Source organism: Polyodon spathula, chromosome 6 (assembly GCF_017654505.1).
Source record: "Polyodon spathula isolate WHYD16114869_AA chromosome 6, ASM1765450v1, whole genome shotgun sequence".
In the NCBI taxonomy this organism is placed as follows: Eukaryota; Metazoa; Chordata; class Actinopteri; order Acipenseriformes; family Polyodontidae; genus Polyodon; species Polyodon spathula.
The window spans coordinates 4,769,806-4,791,025 of NC_054539.1; the positions used below are offsets into that span (position 1 = coordinate 4,769,806).

Sequence of the window (21,220 nt, forward strand, 5' to 3'; positions counted from 1 at the left end):
AATTAAAGCAATGTAAGAAGGAAGTTACAGTGAGAAAATACTAAGTAGTATATACTGTAGTTTTTACAGAAATCAAGCTGATATTCTGAGGTAATTTTTGGTGCAGAAAAACATCTCCACCACACTCTTGGACTTAACTGCCACACCAGCATTGTCCCGCTCCTTAACAACCAATACACACTCCTGATTCGCTGGTACAGTACTCCCCTGAACTTCCAACTCCCACCTAATAGGCTCTCTGTAACTGTCACTGATAAATGTACTGTAGTCAAAGTAGGTTAGCCACACACGATGCTACGTACAGGTAGGCTACCGTATTACAGAAAATAAGCAACCGCGATACTTCAAAAATGTAATAAATCATGTAATAAAATATTACAGCGTTTGAAAATCGTAGTGTTATTAATAAAGGTCGCTCTCGTATAATGGCCGCCCTCTTTTAAGTGCCACAGTCATTTTGATCAATTTAAAATGAACACTGCGGCACCAAATTGAAGTAGTACACTACATTCAATTGTGACCTAAATTAACACTGAAGTACACAGGCAGCACTATTACAAGTAATTTTTTTTTTGTTGTTGTTGCTGATAATACTGAAGGAAAAGGAGTTATTGTTCCCAGAAAATAATCTACTGTACTCCTGGCATACTTAAGTATCTCTCTTTTTCAGGCACTGTTCATTTTCTCTTTTACTTTTTTTTCCTTGCATCTAGGTTTCTCTCTTTTTTTTTTTAAAACCACTGATTTCTTTTGTTTCAGAATACACTTTACTTTCCTTACCTTCCCCAAAGCTGCAAGCTGGTAAAGCAGGAACCTCAATCCTATGGCATCAAAACTCTTAGGACATTTCGGGTGTGCTTGATTTACCTCTCATATGTTTCCAGATTTGTTAAATACATTTTATCTCTGATTGTAGTTTATATCATAATCTACTCATCTTAACATAGCTGTGTATGTATAGCGAAAGTAGCCCAAAATATGTAAATAGAGTAGTGTGCAAATGTATTAGAACAACTCACAATTTGTCATGGATATCCTTTATATACCAACATGCATGGAAATGCTTTAATTAGGCATTTTAAACAACTAAAAAGTTTCATGCATCTTACCATTTGTGGCAATGTGTTCCTTTTCACTGACTATTTTAAATTAATTGCATGTATGGCCTACTTAAGTCATCAATTAAATTAGACAATCATAATTTGCCTATTTTGATAATTTTCTAAGATTTTCAGATGCAGTAGTTTGTTTTCATTGCACAACAAATCAAAACTACAGAAGCAGCAGGGTGTTCTAATACATGTGCACACTACTGTATATATATATATATATATATATATATATATATACATACCAATGTTTGTGCTTTTCACCATATTCGGAATGGTGAACACACCACAGTGCTACTGCTGTTCAGTAGGAGACAGGGCTGATGCTAGCAGAGTACTACTGAGCTAATGAAGCAAACATTATCACATCCAGCCGCTAGCAGCGGAGCAAATCAAGTACACCCTTTGACTCAGATGTGTTGTTCTTTGGAAAGCACTCTTTCACCATCTGACATGCAAACAAGTTTCCATAACTTGCGTAGCTATACCCCCAGTGCCACAAAGCACTGTACTACCACTACACTAATTTCTTCCTTGTTCTTTCCTATTGGCCGGGCAATGTGCAAATCACCAGTAATTCATTGTAAGTGTAGAAATATCTAGCTTACTTTTATAATTGTAGTCTCTTTGCAAATCTTTTCCATTCTGAATTCAGATGATTCAACCGCTGCGGCACTGGATCCACAACCACAGGGGGATGAAGAAGGTAAGTAAGTAATAACGCTAAGTAAATAATAAATTCTTACCACACGCCCTGGGTGTGTTGTGAGGCACAAGGCTGCAGACAGAGTGCCTTCAACCACCCAGGAAGTGCACTAAGAATTGTCTTACCGCACACCCTGGAGAGGGTTGTTTTGCTTATAAAATGGCTACACTTTTTCTTGAAAATAATTACGCAAAATAGGTTTTTTAAGGAAAAAAATAAGAAATATATTCTGTATCCTTCCACTGAGAAAAAACAGTCCCTGCAGACTGTTTGATTGTAACATGTATTTGTAACATAAACATTATGAGAATTGAAAGCAGACTGACTTCCCACATATGATAGACAACTCATATAACAACCAAACACTGCACCTGACATCGAAGGAGGGGCTTCCGAGTTTTTGTAGGAAATGATCCTACTCAGGCTTTGCAGTCTTCAAGAGAAGCTGACCAATAAGTTCTAAGGCTGTTTTCATACCAATGGCCAGTAATTGGCATAATTTCCCTAGATTGTAAACCAGAATATGTGGACTAAATGGCTCCCGAGTCAGTTTGCGCAGGACCCCAGTCCTTCCCGTTCGTGGCGAGCACAACAGAATTCTATACCGAACCCAACCTTGTTTAAAAGCCCAACAGTTGTGTCAGCAAAGAGCAGGAGAGATTTTCATTTTGTTTTAAATTTGTTTCTGAAATCAGAGGGTAGTGGTGAGATGTATCTGTTGTGTCTAGTTTAAACATTGCATACTCGCTTGACAGTTTTATAAGTCTATCTATCTATCTATCTATCTATGTAATTGCAGTTTTTGTCTTAATTTTTGTTTCTTCACTTTTTAGACATAACCTCTCATTACCCATCACTGTGGACTGAACGAGTCAGAAGCAGACAAACAAATAGAACTAAGAATCCAGGTATGAAATGATTTGAAATTGGATTTTAAAACCTTGGTTAGCATTATATTAAAGCTACTTGGATATCTTTTTTTTTTTTGTCTTCCATGAAAAAAACAAAACAAAACAACTGCGGGTGATTGCTGGTAAAGCCTGAAGAAACAACACCACTGGGATTGAATTTATTTTCAGGTCCTGTTTTTTGTCTGTGTTACTTTTTCTCTAGGTTTCTCTCCTGTCTGAACGTTTGATTTCTCCTGTTTCTGAATCAACATTCTTTCTCATCTTGCCAAAGGCTGAATGATGAAGTAGGAAGCTCCTTATTCAATTACTGCTTCCTTGGATGCCAAGTGCAGAGCTGGGTACTGAGGGTGGACAAATGAGGCCAGATTCACAAAGACTTAACTTTTTTTTTTTTTGTAACAGGAAAAAGAAAAACTGGCATGATGGATTGCCCAGTCAAATCAAAGGGATAACTTCCTTTCAACATGTGTCTGTCTATATTCGTGGTAAAAAAATATATACATTATTTTATCAGCAACCCTTTCCTAGGTGTCTTTGGCCTTTCTGCTGGCACACAACCAAGACAAATGGAGATTTTTAAAGAGCCAGCCCATCTTATCCTTAGGCCTCACACGAAGCCCAGGAAACAACATCAGGGTCGATGGACATAAACAACACTTGTGTGGTAAAATGGTAGCAAATCTCTCCTACAACCTTAAAGTGCTTTAGATTTACTTGGAAAGCATGACAGACAGTGCAATATAAAACTAAGCTATGCTAAATATTATTATGTTCCCCATTCAAGCAACCTTTCGTCATAAAATATTCTGTTGTAGGTCAAACACATGTTGTGACATTGTTTCAATTTGTAGAAGATATACCATAAACAGGAGTGAATGTTATTTTGCTTGAGTGACTTTCTAGTAATTAGTTGCTTTTTTCACAGCACCGAACGAGCATCTTCTGTGAGTCAATAATGAGGAATTTAAAAAAAGTGTTTTAATAGTAATAACTGAGCTGGTGTTTAATGTGACTGGCTCAAATGGGGTGAGGGACACAAATGTGACCTCTGAGATAATGAAGACTTGAGTAGTGGTTTCCAATTCCACTAATATTCCCAATCCAGGCTTGTGCAAACTCTAAGAAAATGACTGCATTCTGAAGACTGCACAAATCCAAGTTTTAGCAGAGATGATGTGGAATTAAACCTTCTTTATGCTGTTAATTTATCTGCTTGTCCAGTAGTGTATAGTAGATTAGAGAGTGCAGCCTGTTCTAGTTGTATTTTCTGAGGGTCATTGACAAAAGGTCATAAACTACGTGAAAACCAAGACTAATTGATCTTTTTTTTTTTTTTTTTTTTTTTTTTTTCCAACTGTGCTAAACTTACTGTGGTTTGATAAAATGAAATAAAAAACTTGCAAGAAAGTTAAAGCACCAGAGCCTCTCTACAAATCTTTGCCTTTTATCATTGATTTATGTTTATTTATGTTTGGAATCTGTTTTTTTACTTCTCTTGCCAATATGTGCATATTGGACTTCCAGTATGGTTAAGTGAAGGGCTCCCAAGTAAACAAGCAGTCCTGTGAAATGACTGGGCAGGATGACACTGTCTGTGTTAGCTAGATTGACGCGCTCAAAAACATTACACTTTTTAAATATTTATTTTACTTTGGCACGCCAGGCATTAAAAAGTCTTTAACATCTTTAATAAATGTAAACACTTCTATGGAGATGATAATACAAGCCAAATGTAATTGCTTGATCAAATGCACTTTAGTAATTGTTTAAAAAAATTTGTAGAAGGCTCTGGTTTAGAAATAAAATATGACCTCTCTATGTTTTGAAAGATTCCCAAATTACAAAATTCCCAAAGTTCCTTGCAACTGTTTCCTTTAAAACTATACTGTAGTCATCACAATACTATGGTTGATATTTTCAGCCAAAACAGACTAACTCAGTATTTGAACCTGAACTGTTTTTTTTTTGTTGCTGTTTTTTTTTCGGCATTAATCTTTTCAGACATTTTTTTGTGAAAATCATCCAAAGTAATTGCTGATCTACTGATTATATTGTCAAACATTCATGCCTTAAGTTTAACCTTGCTTCAGCTATTGGGTGATAATAATAGCTGAGTTATTAGTGTTAACATAACATATTATTTTCTCTTTGATCCGTTACCAAAGGAACATTTAAGAAGAATGATAGTATTCTTAGAATTATATACTGACCTGTTAGGAAAATAGTAAGGCATTAAGTGTTACAACTCATTTGTCTTGGGGTTGCCATGGTAAAATGATTTTTGGGCAATGTTTTCCATTGGGATTGATTTTACTAAATCATAACAACTACTGGTAATGTGCAGGTTACCCTTTTCTTCTATTGCCTACCCTTGAACCACAGGACTTTTCAGGACTTTTCAGTCCCAAGTGTTCTATTTAGTCATGGAGCCTCTTCTGAACAAACACTGTCAAATTGTGTCCGGTTACAGTATGCTTAGATTTTGTGCAGCAGCTATTAATCCAAAGGGGAATTCATTGAGACCGTCAAAGCTATTTAACCTGTGCCCCACAGTCTGATTTGATTCCTGATTATGCTTCCCCATTAGCACACAATGTAACCAGGTCACCGTGGCTTTGAGGATTCTCAAGGGACCTGACATAGATCACGTAAAAATCAAAATCAAACATGAAAACATTCAGTTAGAGCGATAACTGTCTATTTAGCTCAAATAAATGGGCCTTTGATCAGAACTATAGGACAGCATAATTTTTGTATATGATTTGGTTTCACAGACCATGAGTAGCACTGATCCACCTGACGTAATCCAAAGTAAATTACACTAGTGCCAATACAGGGTTTGTGAGTCCAGTTGAAAAAGTGTATTGATCAAACGCACTGGGCTCTATTCATTTTGTTGGCAGATCTAAATACCACTGTTGTTTAAAAAATGTTACATAGTTTTATTACCATAAATAAACTGAAAAGATGCACATGCATAGCTACAGTTGGTGTTTGGTTTTCAGAGCCTTTACACACAAAGGACCTTGTATTAATAATCTAAAAATAGTGGTAGTATTCAGACCTGCCATTGTTAAGTTCAATTGAATAGACCCCATTCTGTGTTCATTTCAAGGATTTGAATTCGGGAAACATGTAGAGAAATGCAGAATAGCTAATTAATTAGTTGCACGAAGTCCTTCTAACACAGCCATGCTGAATTTGCCAAGCTATGTACTGGTAAAACTCCAAGCACAAGACAAAAAAAAAAAAGAAACAATATCAGTGGTGTTCACATTTCAGGACATTTTACTGAATATGACAGAACGCCAAAGAGAGGCTTTTGTATTAAATAATATTCAAATACCAGTATTTCTTACAGTACCTTCAAAGATATTCCATCCATAGGCAGGAATTGCAGACATTTTAAACATGCCAGTCTTGATTTACAAATAACCATTTGAAAGCTATGAGGCAGCCGAGGCACAGGCCTCAGTTAATTATTTATTCAGCTCCTTTATTCGATTTCTTACCCCTCATTTGTTATTGGATGGCAAAGCATATAAAAGGTCCAGATTTTTATCAAATGCAATGTGTGCTGGCTTAAAAGGAAATAATGAACAAAAATGGTAAAGAATCAGTTAGGTGCATGCACGCCTGAGGACTGAAATAAACACTGCAATGTTTACTTACTAAGTGCTTTGAAACAATACGTGAATATTCTCTCACAAGTTAATGCTTCATAAACCTATGTGGGTCAGAGTACCCTATTATTAAATGTTTTTCTTAGTGTTATTATTGAACAGACCGGTTCGTTTTAAAACAACACCTTTCACCAGGAAGGCTTTTATATCAACAGCATTGTATATCACAAGGCTTCTTATGGAAACATTTCCCTAAATGTTGAACCATATTTCAATGTAGGGACTAAACACACTTTATGTTCACAGGACCAGAATAAACAGGACTTTGAGAACTTAATAATAAGTGACTTGTCTATAATTTTCTCAGTTTCCGATAAGAATAACTATTAATAAGTATTAGTTTTAAGGTGTGGGCAATAAATTACACAAACTTGATTATATGCAAATATATTATTGCAATCATAATAACTGGTAATTCTTAGCCAGTTAATGAAAGATCACATGCACTCTAATAATATCATTTAAGACTGCTACTAGCATTTTTTTTATACTATATATCAGTTTCTGCTCATGCCAATTTGTCCACATGGCACTTTCAGTGTCAGCATTAACTTCGCTATATTACCCTGCAAGCATCCAGCGAAATCTGTTCAGCCTCAATACCTTATTCCAATTCAATCCTTGGCTTCCTTTGAGACTGCCATGTGCCAGCTGTGCTGAATTGTGTTGTGGTTTTGTTATGTGGAACCCTCCAACCCCCTCCTGCAAAGCTTTAATGTTTATCCAGTTGGCCTTCAGTTTTTTTCTTCCATTATCTTAAAAGATCTAATTGATTGTTTAAGTATGGTTTAAGAAATATAGGATTGCACACATACACATTTTTTGTCAACCGACTAATCTTTCTACAGAAACAAAAAAATTCTACTTGATGATCAAAAAAATGGGGACTTGAGCAACAATAGAGAAAAACAGGATTTTCATAGTTTCTTCACAAATTTGAATCAGTCCTAATCTGGTCAATATGTGTTTTTGAAATGTGGTGACGGAAAAAGTAAAGATTTTGCCAGCAGTAATCACTAGAGAGATCATGCAGGAGAGGTGGTGGAGGGGTAAAGAATTTGCAAAACGTTTAAATCAAATACAGTATAGCCTTTTTACTATCGTTATCAAACAGATGGTAAAACAGACGCTAAGTGCAAACCTAGGGAAGCAATGTATTTCTCCTGTGTGCACTAGATTGAAAGATAATCAGTATGTTCCCCTGGAGAATGCAGTGCCCCTTTCCCAGGCACAATGTGCAATGTGGTTTTCTTTCTGATACTCATGCAGTATCTGTATACATGGTTGTCTTATGTTTTGCTGGCTGAAGTGAGAGCCAAAGAGAGCATAAAAAGTAAAGATGCAAAGATACAGATGAGTTAGTGTTTAATGATTCTTTCTTTTCTTCCTGGAAAAAAAAAGAAAGCACCCGCTTAGAAGTTGTAGCTGCTTGATACTACATAATAGTGCACGGGGTCTATTTTTTTTTTAAACTGTGGTGAAACCTAATGCAGAAACCTTAAATGGCTCCTGCTTTAAAACAGGCCTCTTTTCATTGTGTTCATGTTGTATTTATTGATTGTAAAGAGAGAGTCAATAAATCTCCCCTAGGGGAAAACATACATTCACACAAAGTTAAAGGACAACAGTAGATCATTAAAAAAAAAGTTTCGCTGCAATCTCATTGCCTGTAAGTATACTGGTGCCAAACATTAACAATAAAGTTGGTGTCTCTTTTAACGATTTATATTTTTCAGCTTCCTCGTGTGATCAGGAACACCAGTCGGCTCAGGAGGATGCACGGCAGCACAAGAACGAGGCCATCTTCATTCCAGAATGTGCCAACGGTGGCCTGTACAAGCCGGTGCAGTGCCACCCCTCCACTGGCTACTGCTGGTGCGTGCTGGTAGACACGGGGCGCCCCATCCCTGGCACATCCACAAGGTAACAACGAGCCCTGTTGTAGGTTTGCACACCACAAAACATCCTCCCACTCTGCTTCTCAACAACCTCTCGCCTTACCTATCAGCTGCTTCTGATTCCCAGCGATCGCAGGGCTCTGCCGTGGTACTGAGACAAGGCATGCTCAAGGATTCCCAAGAAACCTGCATTTAATAATAAAGAGTTCAGCTGCAGTTATAAATCAAGCCGTGGCATATATGCTAGGGTTCTCAGGAAGATCTGAAGCCCTCTCGAGCTTTGTGGTGTATTTCACATAGTGATACTGTCAGAAGCCATGTTCTTCATGCTGTTTGTGCATGGCTCTATTCAAAGTGTGTGTCCCCTGCTTGTGCTGTATGCTGGACCTGTATGACCATACATGTCCAAGTCAGATGGAAGTGTTTCTGAGGAACAAGCAGGCATCAGTAATGGGGTAAATCTAGTAATCTGAGATGTGAAACAACCATATCTTAAATAATCTATTTGACTTTTTTTTTCATTTTTATTGGTTTCCTCTCCACAGGAATGCAGTCATATCCCACTAATCCAAAATACATTGCAGCTCAGACTCTCATAATGCATCTCATAATTTTTCAACATTTATCAGATAGTTTAGATTTTATTCATCAAGAGTAAATAAAATTAGGAATTACTTTTTTCAACTTTTACTAGGGAACATTCGCCAGGGGAATGATCATTTTTCTTCTACACATCGCAATGTCCAGTTCATGCTCCCTCCTGCAGCAATGCTGGTGGTCTGATTGAAATGAGTGGCGCATTTTGGGAACAGAAAAGCAGCATTTTTGCAGGAGACAGTGCAATCTGAACACACTGTGATCCTTAGATGACATCCTGGTGATCACAGCTGAGTTAATGTTGAGAAATATGTTGCCCAGTTTCTTTATGACCCATAATGTGTGACTCAAAATTAATAAAAAAAAGTTTGCAATATGCTTAAAATATTATGTTGGGAACAGACAAAGGTAATGTAATGTGTTTCTTTAAACTTTTCAGGGTGTTCTGTAATACTAGAGGTTACAGGTATTTAACTGGAAGCTAACTTTATAAAGCCCATATCAGTGAGTTCTCTCTGTGACAGTTATATATAGCACTTTTCCCTTATTATAACAGTACAGCTGGGGGCTATCGATTAGAGACTGTGCTTTAAAAGGTATTTAAATGGACATTTTTTGGACAAGTATGAACAAGTATCTCTTGTCTCTGTTTAAAAAGAGGAAGTTAAAGTAAAGCATTACATAGTACCAACAATGGCTTTGCATATTTAATTTGACAACCCCTCCATCTAAATTTGATATATTTGTTTCCTTGTTAAAAGTGTAATAAATGCATGCAATAAGAAGTGTCCTTTTTAAAGCAAAAAAAAACCTGACAGGATTTTAGCACTGCAAATAACCTTGTTCTTGTTCATTGAATTCTTCTGAAACCTTTAACTTACATGCCAGTGCAAATTTCATTGTAACAACCCCTTACTCTAGACCTAATGTCATTGTAATATCCATCCATCCATTGTCTGGATCACATGCGCATACTGTAGGCATCCCATAAATTGTACTGTTAGCAGGAGAATGTGCTAGGCAAGAGATCAACTACCAAGTTAACAATCTAGTACACAGTGTATGCCAGGGGGACTGGGCAGAGGAAGCATAGCCAAAGAGAAAGAGTATGAGCAGAACAATTATTAAAGAGTGAAAGAACTGTAGAGTGGGGTATCAGATTAATCAGAGATCAGGCAGGGTGCCAGATGCTACATTAGTGCATGCAGCTCCGAGATTTCTCTTTCACTCTTTTCTTGGCTGATTTAAGAGGCCATCCATCAGCTATCAGAATCCAAACCTTTCCAAACTGGGTATCAAAGCAGCTTCTATCCTCCCTACTCCAAAAGGGTGCCTTTCCCACTACCTGGACCAAACCAGCATGAGCATGAAATTCATTGCATATCTGATAGTCTCACAGCAATCAAGAAGGTCTGTAATTTGTTCAGAGATTGGACAAAACAAAAGCATTTTCCTCCCTGAAGTGCAAACTCATTTAGCGCCAGATCTCGTGTGATTTATTGCCAGGAAACTTTATTATTATGAATCAGATACAAAACGACCGGTTATGCCTAATGTGCAATTAGTCTCCTATAGCCAATGTGTTGGAAGAAGAGTTTGGAGAGCTTGCCTGTGTTCAATATCAGTTGACCTAAACCAAGATTACCTGAATTTCAGGGGAACTGAGTTTATTCAAGCCAATGGAATCAGATATTAAGCTTTTTAAGTCTGTCCATCACATAATCAAATATGTATCTTTTGCTTTTAGGTGCCTCACACCTCGTATATATTAAAAATTAATTTGGAAAAGTTTGCATGTTTCCAGTTTCCAAACACCATACATATGTTTAGATATTTTAATGGTCCATTTGTCTATTGTACCAAGGTTGTTTAAATCAACAACCCAAAGTGTGTTTCATGAGTAAAAGTAATTAAAATTGCAAAGAAGATTGTGGGGTTTGAACCCCAGGTTCAGACCTACATAACTGAGTATCATTCTCAATTGTACAATACAAGACTATATATTTGACATCATAACTTAATATAATAATCAACAATATTTTTGTTTTTTGTAGATACGAACAACCAAAATGTGATGGGAATGCAAGAGCGAATCCTACAAAACCAAAAGATCATTACAAAAGCCGACATCTTCAAGGTAAGTGCAACACAAGAAGATGTAAACGAGTACTTGGTACATGACAAACTTTTTTTTTTTTTTCACTTTTAGTGAATGTTTTTTCAGAGTCTCTATATGAATATAATTAAGTTTGCTGTATGTTGTTTAAAAAGCCAATAAGATCAGTCGGAAAAAAATATTTTAAATCCCCTGGCTTTGTGAAAAGCTCCTCATATACTTTACTGACTACAGGTAAATTGCTCTGTGGGGCTTTTAAAGACTGTGGCATACATCAGCTGCCAAAGGACTCCTGATGATCCCAGGGGAAAATAGTTGTAAGATCTGAGTGTGCTGAAGTCACAGATTATCAATTATTCCACTGGGAGATGCTCTGGAATCCAAAGCTGAACATGGCAGTGTTTAAACAAGCTGCTCTGCAAGCTCCTACATCGCCTCCTCCCTTATAGACGTGTCCCATAGTAAAAGCATAATGCAGTGAAATAAAGCATAGTGAAAGAATGATCAATCATAGATATGCTATGGTAAAGCATATTAAAAAAAAGGACAAACCAGGGTAAACAATGGTAAATTCATACTAAACCATCGGGAAAGCATGATAAAACTGCAAAAATACCATAAAAAAAAAAGAAAAAAGATTTGGTAAACTTTTACAAGGGTACACATAATCTGATCATATCATATCATATCTCCAATAACGCCACAACTCTTTTGTAAGGATTCTCCTGGATTATTTTTCTTTTATTGACTGGGTTGGTTCCTACACCTACGTAGTGCCTATTTTAAAATGTCAAATATATTGGACACCAGGCAGCAAAGGGTTAACCAACATAATTGTAACAGATGTATAGGGTGCCTAATAACACACCTTGCAAAGCAGTAATTCCAGATCAACGGAAACCTTAGTTTAAAAAAAAATGAACCGAAAATATAACATGTAAATAATATGCAATATATTTAAATCTGAACTAATGTTTACCCTGTGGTGAGTTTCAACAGCAGATGCCTGTTTCATGAAAGTATTTTTGAAACTGAACTGAAACTTAATTGACCAGAGATTTGAAGGGTATTTGCTGAACATCCTTTAATTACTGTCAGATTTTCTTCCATGCTTTCAGTATTTTCATTTAAATTGCTTTTCAAGGTTTTATTTCTCTAATCCCTTAAATGCAGCATTGCCTCTTATTGCGATGTGAACTCATAATCTGTCATGATTACACTGCTGTACTTGATCCTAATGCTCAATATAAATCTTGTGTTTTTGTAATAGGGTTTGAGAAGGATACTTTCGCCATTAGCTGTTACAGGATGTGCTTTTAAATATGAAATATGTTGAAATCTTCTTTCTGCTTTTAGTAAATTACTATAGAACATTTTTATATGTGTTTGATCTTGACCTAATTTGTAAACAGTACAGATTATAATAAATTATGATTGACTACCACCAAGTCCACCAATTAAATGTCATGTTATTTATTTCTGCTTTTGTAACTTTATTGGGTCTATTTTTTTTTTCTGAAAAAAATGCGCCAATGATGATTTTTAGTAAATAGCTGACACTGGATTAATCTGTACTGTAAACAGTTTTCACTGTTTCTTATATTTTTACTAATACTTAAGGCAAGGCATGGATAATACACGGCATGTATTTCATACAATAACACTTCCATACTCCATGAAGAAAACACCATTAACAATTCCAAAACAATTTAAAACAAAAAAGACTAGTAACAAGCCCCTAAACTGAATGTCTAAGTTATGTATTTCTGGTTTGGTAATTTTGACTGTTAATGACAATTTGTAGGAAATTGCTGTGAAAATTCAGCCCATATTGCTGTAAATGCATTTCCACAAGTGGTGGGCATTCCTGGGGATAAGGTCCTCTATAATTATCCTAAAGAAATAAATAATTGAAACATACCCAAGAGTGAGCAACAACAAATAGTTCTCACCCCTAGTAGTAAGAAGTGAGAGGATCTGCTGTTGCATTGCAAATTCCTGATGCAACCCCAGGGTCTTTCCCAGCAGGAGGACAGGATAAACAGCAATCTAACAGAAAGCAGTGGAGATGAAACAGAGTGGAGGGTGCTTTCTTTAACATCACTGAGTGCATGTGGTCTGTACAGCTATTTATCTCTGTCCGGACATTGTGCACATCAGTAGCTGACATGTTTGCCTTGGAACCTAAAATAAGGTGTTATGGAAAGCACGCAATTGTGTGTATAATAATAAAATAAGAATGATAGTTAAACATACAGTGTGTGTGGGAGCTTGACTCTCATAATTGAATCTGAATGGGAAATTATTTTACATAGAAGATCTGCTTTTTATCAACAATCCACACCGCATAGAACCACTTTATTAGAGGAGTACTATGTTAGACGATAAAGGAAACCAAAATGTTTTTTATCAACCAAGCTTCATTAAATAAAAATCAAAATGACAAACCCACGGTAACCAATCCTGAGTTGATGAATTCAACATACATCTTAGATATTAATCACAATTTTGTAAAAGAACACTGATGTAAGGGTTGTTACCTTCCTTTAATGTAATAAGGAGACAATGACTTTGATATAAAATAATAATAATAATAATAATAATAATAATAATAATAATAATAATAATAATAATAATAATAATTAACTACTGTCACCCGTGGTTTCCATAGGACCTCTGTTTGGGACACAGTTTCAGGAAGGCTAGTATATTATAAATGGGATTAGTCTCTTCTGGAAGCAGTTTATACAGTATTTTTGTTTTATTTTACAGTTTAGTAAAATGATGACTAGTTTGATTGACCTGGCACTTTAACCCTTGTAGACAATGTATACTTTGTAGAGCATAAAGGTTCCATAGTACTTTTATTACTTTGATGACACTTGCATCCTGACAGCATTGCTCAATAAAAGTGCATTCTTCCATCCCAACATAAACCAGGGATCGTGTTGCAAAAACAAGTTTTAAAGGTCATGTGTCTACACATCCTTATAAAAATGGGGCAGTGGGTATTTGTACCAGGCACTCCAACTTTCGTATTTAGAAATACTTTTGCCTAGGAAACAGTTGATTTTTTTTTTTTTTTAATGTTCACTAGTCTATGTAGGGGTTAATTAGGCATCGGTTAAAAAAAGCCAAAAAAAAGAAGAGAAAAATGTTGAGATAATACATTTCTGGAATAGCTCAGATAAAAAAACACATGTATGCAAGCCAAATGCAACGAGACAGAGAGAGAGAGCGAGAGAGAGAGAGAATGAGAGAGAGATAGATTAAGGAGTGATTGACCCCTGACCTTTTCAGTTGTTGAGATGGTCCAGGTCAAACTGAATTGCTTTAGAGGAAAGAGGTCTGTCTTTTCACCTGTAATAAATGCAAATGTAACATGGTTTTAATGCAAGATCTATTCATCTACATTAATTTAGTTTAGGTTATTCACTTTGTGCCTGCAGAGCCAGCATAGGTACATCTTAATAGTGCAAGCACTAACGCAAAGAGACCTAAGCAGACCATACTCTTTAAATAATGATACAACAATAAAATAATTCCAAACAATTACTGTGCATCCAACGTGGTATGCAATATATATTTAATTAAATGTGCATTTTTGCACATTTTTCACATTGAATTTGGTCAGATCTTTTTGTGTGTTCTAGTAGTATGTAGAGAGAGTCTGAGAGAAAAAATGACACCAAAGTTTGGTGCTTCTTGTTTGGTGTGCAAGGTAATCAAACCCAGGTGTGAAAAAGTTATAGCCCCCCTAGTTAACTCAACCCAATTAAAGGGATAATTAGGGTCAGCTGTTTGAATACTTTGGTTAACAATCGGGCCTGATTTGGGCCAGCGCTGCTCAATATAAATCTGACTAACTTTGTCCTTTACCATCAGAGTGAAGTTGTCAGCACACATGTTCTAGAGGCACATCATGCCACGATCAAAAGAAATTCCTAAAGACCTCCGGGAAAAAAAATTGTTGATGCCTATCAGTCTGGAAAGGGTTACAAAGCCATTTCTAAGGCTCTGGAGCTCCACCAAAGCACAGTCAGAGCTATATTGTCCAAATGGAAGAAGTTTTGGACAGTAGTGAATCTTCCCAGGAGTGACCATCCTTCCAAAATGTCTCCAAGAACAAGGCGTAAAATCGTCCAGGAAGTCACAAAGAACCCTAGAACAACATCCAGGAATCTGCAGGCCTCTCTCTCCTTGGCTAAGGTCAGTGTTCATGACTCTGCCATCAGAAAAACACTGGGCAAAAATGGGATTCATGGCAGAGTAGCAAGGCGGAAACCACTGCTCACTAAGAAGAACATGAACGCTCGTCTCAAGTTTGCCAAAAAGCACCTGGATGATCCTCAAGAGTTCTGGAACAAAATTCTATCGACAGATGAGTCAAAAGTGGAACTTTTTGGCCAACATGGGCCCCGTTATGTCTGGTGAAAACAAAACACTGCATTCCACAGTAAGAACCTCATACCAATGGTCAAGCATGATGGTGGTAGTGTCATGATTTGAGGATGCTTTGCTGCATCTAGACCTGAACCACTTGCCATCATTGAAGGAATTATGAATTCTGCTCTGTATCAGAGAATTCTACAGGAGAATGTCAGACCATCCGCCCAAGAGCTGAAGCTGAAGCGCAGCTGGGTCATGCAGCAAGACAATGATCTGAAACACACAAGCAAGTCTACATCAGAATAGTTGAAGAACAAGAAATTTAAGGTTTTGGACTGGCCTAGTCAAAGTCCAGACCTAAACCCTATTGAGATGTGGCAGGACCGGAAACGAGCAGTTTATGCTCAAAAACCCACAAATGTCACCGAGTTGAAGCAGTTCTGCATGAAGGAGTGGGCCAAAATTCCTCCACGGCGCTGTGAGAGACTGATCAATAACTACAGGAAGCATTTGGTTGTAGTTATTGCTTCTAAAGGTGGTATAACCAGTTATTGAGTCTAAGGGGGTGATTTCTTTTTCACACAAGGGCATTAGGGGTTGCATAACTTTCTTTAATAAATAAATGAAATAAGTATCAAAATTGTATGTTATTTGTTCACTCAGGATCCCTTTTATCTAATATTAGATTTTGCTTGAAGATCTGATAACATTCCGTGTCAAAAATATGCAAAAATGCAGAAAATCAGACAGGGGGCAAATACTTTTTTCACGGCACTGTGTGTGTGTGTGTGTGTGTGTGTGTGTGTGTGTGTGTGTGTGTGTGTGTGTGTGTGTGTGTGTGTGTGTGTATAAAACAAAAAAAAAAGTTCAAGTCAAGCACAGATGATGCTGAGCTGCAGTTTTAACCGTGAAGAGACTTGACAGTGACACAATAGAATGCGGAAGGGCATTCCATAACCCCGAAGGTGATAAGTCGTGATTGTTAGTGCAGCTCTGCGGAGACCTCTCTACCTAGGTTTTTTACTAGCATAGAATTATCAATTCCTGTATAAGAGTATAAAACTAAAATCTGACCACATTACATGTAGGTAGTAAAGCAGATATCTGTTTAACTTGTCATTTCTAACCTGTTGAGTTGGTTGTGGTTCTCAGCTAAAAGACTTGATTAACAGTGCTATACAATGACATGCAACCAGCCTTCTCAAAATGTATTTGATCTAATGCTTAAACTTTTTCGACAGACACAAGCAACTGTCTCAGTTGTAAACACCTGTTGGTCCAGCATTGTAGTGTATTAACCTGTGGGGAACCAGTGCCTGAAAAAATCTATAGCATGAAGTAAACATGTACCTTGTTCTGGGCATTTGGGGTTAAAATTAAGCTTGCTTGGAACCTTTACAATTTATTAAGAAGCAAATAAGCTAAATCCAAATTCCAGATCCCAGATTCTAAGATATACATGAGACTACTAAATAGCATAACATATGAGTATTGCACAAATACTTCCAAACACAACATAGTAAACTGTAACCTTTCTGCCAAGGCTCATTTCAGTCCATTTCATTTCTAACTCGGGAGAGTCCTAACCCTGTCAGTAAAGCTTCATTTCTGTCTAATTGACATTTTATTTTGTTTTATGAGCAAAGTAACTTCGGTTTTAGTAGTTTACCATCTATGGATTTCTGACCATATATTTATATTTCCTTGGATAACCCTCCCTATTAATTTACTTTAACCTTCTTTAGCAAAGTACATTTAGATTACAGAAAGAAATTAGCTTTCAGCCTATAAATCAAGATTGCTATCAGTTACATGCTGCAAACATTGTGCCAACTTTACTCTAAGTTATATATTTAGAAATGATGATCCTTGTAAGCATGCTGTGGGATTGATTAAATTGTCTCTCTTTTCAAGTCTGAGAAAAGAGGAGTTATGTGGTCGAGAAACACTTTTCCTTATTTTTCAAACAGGATTCTTGATCTATAACAGAAGATGAATGCATTTACATGCTTTACTATAACTGAATTTTCTGACACTTGTTACAGTGGTGGGCTGGATAGACAGGGACTTGTCTGTGACTTTGTGACTTCAGTTGGGTAGTTCATATAAACATTACGGTCAGTGTAGAGAAAAAAAAAAAACAAACAGCAAAGGAACAGACTAAAACATGCAGCACAACTGCTTTATGTTTACTTAGTGTCCTTTTATGGGCTGTAAACATTTTGATAGCACTGTAGACATGTACAGTGTTAATGAACACAGGGTCTACTGTTCCCAGTAATATTTATCTAACTGCCTCGTTATTTAGTCTGACAGACTTAGGTGTCTGCTGAAACCCAAGTCCAGCCAGGAGGTGTTGATTTATTAGGGGAATGTGGAATTAATCCTTAAAAAAAAAACTTATTTTAAAACCCTCCCTGTATACAGAAAAATAAAACCCTACGGCTGAATAATATTTTGTGTTTTCATAATAACCACTTGTTGAGCATTTTGTAAATCTGTTTTTTTTTTTTTTTGTGGTTTGTTTTTTTTTTTTTTTTTTTGCCAATAGAGCCATTAACAACTTATGGAGTTGGACCGTCTTGAAGGTTTGAAAAGTTTTTTTTTTTGGTGTTGAGCTGTTCAATGTAAATAAGACGGACAGTCGAAATGATTGAGATGTAATATTAAAAATAATGAATGACACTTTAATGAAATGTAATTAGCTAATTGGCATCTAATTGATACAATTTTTTGTTCTCAAAAATAGTCAACCTAATTAGACCAGCCAAGGTAAATTACTTCTTTCTTTTCCAATGAAATGCATTGAAAGCCAGGCAGCTTTTCTGTTTACAGGCTGTCCTTTGCAACTTGATTGTAAAAGTTCTGATGTTAACTTGTTAAGCTCCATTTGCTGATAGAGATATCACATGGTATATATAGTATATATATATATAATATATATATAATTTATATATATAGTATACTGGCTGCATATATATATATATATTATAAATTAGAGCCAGGTGCAGGGTATTTAAAGAAGGCAGAAAGGCTGGTGCTGTGTGAAGGAGCCTGATTGAATGTGTGCTCAGTTGTATGAGGAAAAGGTACTGTGCATAGTCCTTTTTGTGTGTTAATTGTTTAAAAACGATATGTTTTAGTTTTATTTTGTAGCCGTAAACAGCTTGCTGTCTGGGGTATGGTCAGGGTGTTTCTGTGTATAGTTAGCACTCCAAAATAGGAGTTAGGTTTTGGTTTCGTTTTTTTTATTTTTTTTATTTCTTATGATTTGAGCACTTTAAGTCATGCTCCTTCACACAGCAGCAGCAGCAGCAGCAGCAGCAGCAGCAGCAGCATTGAGTAGAGTGGCTGCTTCTTTAAATACCCTGCACCTAGCTCTAAATTACAATAATTGTCAGGTGCAGATGATAATTAACTAATATAGCATAGTTAAATAAATAAAGAAATACACCTTTCTGCTCTATCAAAGAAAGGTTCTTTGTCCAGACTATAGCAACTGACCTGTTTGTAAAATCTTAGTTTTCCATACTAAAGTAAAAACAAAACATGAGAAGAACAAAAGCTGTTCAGCAGAGTTGAGTACAGAAGTGATGCTGTTAAAACTAGCAAGATGTACCCGTAAAACACGGTTAAGTGAAGCCATATTAAAGTATGCAGTGTCTATCTATACTATACAATGGGTGCCTTGTCAAGAGTCCAGGAATTACAGTTTGCCTGCACTTTGTGTTGAAAAACAAAAGACATTTATATTTACTTGCATCTTGGCTCTGAACCCACACTTATTTTGAGGGCTTTGACCTAGTTAATGAAGTATCTGTAAGTGTGTGTGTACTTTACATATTGTACCTGCTGTACCGGTGTGTGCTTATCAGCAGACCGTTCTACAGCAGGCCCCAGAAATAAAGCAAGGTGTTGGTATATTTCCACATGCCAGGTGTGCTGCAATATGTACATAAATACATATTTGTGGGTAAAACTATGTCTAAAATATAGGCTGACTTCTTAATATTGCTCAAAACCAGCCACGTAATGCTGTGCGGTTTCGACTTCAGCTGTTTAACAACAAATTACTTATATGGGCTGTCAAAGCCACACAACATAGGCAGCTGTACAGAAAAAAAAAGAAAAGGGAATTGAAGCAAGCATGGCACGATGAGAACTATAAGCCCTTCATTACGGCTCAAGCTTCTCCAAGGTACACATGCTGCTTGGAGTGAATTATTCTTTACAACCAAACTTAAGCTCCCCGGTTCTGCCACTTAATCCGAAATTGAAATTACAATGTAGAAGAATTCAAACCAAAGGGAATTACTAAAAGCCGTCAATCTCAGTACCAATAGAGGACTGAGAGACTTCTCTCTACATTATTTACGGCGCAGCAGTACAGATCTTACATATTTCTGGATAGCTGAGAGATAGAATGGCAAGTATACAGAGTAGCTGACATGGGGACTAGGTGGCAGTTGGTTTGATGCCTGGCTGGCAATCACACAGTCTAGTCTGGTATATAATTTCTGGTTCTGGAAAGATTGAATAAACCAATCAGTGTGCCTCAAGACACTCCCGCAATGATAAGTCACATTTGAAAAGATTGAATAAACCATTTGAATTTAAGTTTGATGATGATGAGTTATCAGGTTACAAAACAGTACTGTATCAGCTGTGAAAGAGTCACTAGCGGTGCCAAAAAGGTGTTCTTTTAAGTGAAGTTCCTATTCCTTTAGCCAGAACATTTACAATGGGAGAAATCGGTTTTACCACAAAGGTCAAATTACTGTAATGGGATGACCAATTCAGATTGTTAAAGTAATGTGATGGGTTGATTGTTTAATGATTTCTCATTACGCGGCTTACTCTGGAGGCTATAGTGACATCTAGTGGCTGTAAAATACAAGGCCCTGGTGATAAGTAATGTTTTTTGTGCTCTCTGTTTGTAAACAAGGAATCTGTGTGACCTCTAAGGTTATAATTATCTGAAGAAGTAACTGCCTTTTTTCCCCTGTAGTTGTGTTTTAACAGTATATATTTATTCAGAGTTTCTTGGAGCTATAGGTCAACATCTGTTTATTTCGTTCAGAAACTTAAACGTGTAATTATGTTAGTGACAGCCACAATCTTTCCTTTAGGCATCTCCATAAAGACAGAAAGGAGTAACTACTTTCTAATGCTTTTACAAGAGCAAAATTAGATAAGCCCTCTTGCTTTTTTAAGTGCCTGTTTTTTTTCACAATCCCAAGTTGCTTTCTTTTAAGTTAGAATAACCCATGAAGCCCTGTGGTTTATAGTGAAATGTCCATCAAAATGTGTTGGTATCCAAAGTATGTGTGAGTGTGTGGGTCATGGTTCCTTGTGTAATTGTAAGTGGCAGTCATTGGAGTAAAGTACCTGCCTGTACTCATAACGCGGGTTTCTTTTTTTCAAGTATAATCACATGCCTGTGGTACAGTAAACCCTGGAAACTGAGAGAAATAATTTATTACAGCTCAGTAGCTATCCAAAAAATTGAGGACAAGTAAGTAAATAAACCCATTCACTCAAAGCTTATATAGGTAAGCGGCCCTTCACGCTTGCCAAAAATAATCTTGAAAGACTACTTACTGAACTGTTAAAAAAAAAATCTATGAAATTATGTAAAAATGCAAAAGTCTAACCGTAACAAACTTCTGTAACTTTGCCAGTTTACTACTAAATTTTCTTTAAATGTATAAGTATTGACTGCAAAATACTAACTGCTGTGTTAACGCTGATGCAAATGGTGTCTTTTTACACTCTCCTTAACAACTACTCAAGTGTTGTAAACATTTTTTC

General features: G+C 36.5%; 1 protein-coding gene across 1 annotated transcript in view; it reads left to right on the top strand.

Annotated features, from left to right (window-relative positions):
• LOC121316712 (SPARC-related modular calcium-binding protein 2-like) overlaps window positions 1–21,220 on the top strand; it is a 54,987-nt gene that overhangs the window by 27,095 nt on the left and 6,672 nt on the right. Inside the window, exons 6-9 of the mRNA XM_041251811.1 lie at window positions 1,732–1,815; window positions 2,649–2,723; window positions 8,146–8,332; window positions 10,959–11,041. Coding sequence (XP_041107745.1) covers window positions 1,732–1,815; window positions 2,649–2,723; window positions 8,146–8,332; window positions 10,959–11,041 — 429 coding nt within the window. The remainder of the gene's footprint in view (window positions 1–1,731; window positions 1,816–2,648; window positions 2,724–8,145; window positions 8,333–10,958; window positions 11,042–21,220) is intronic.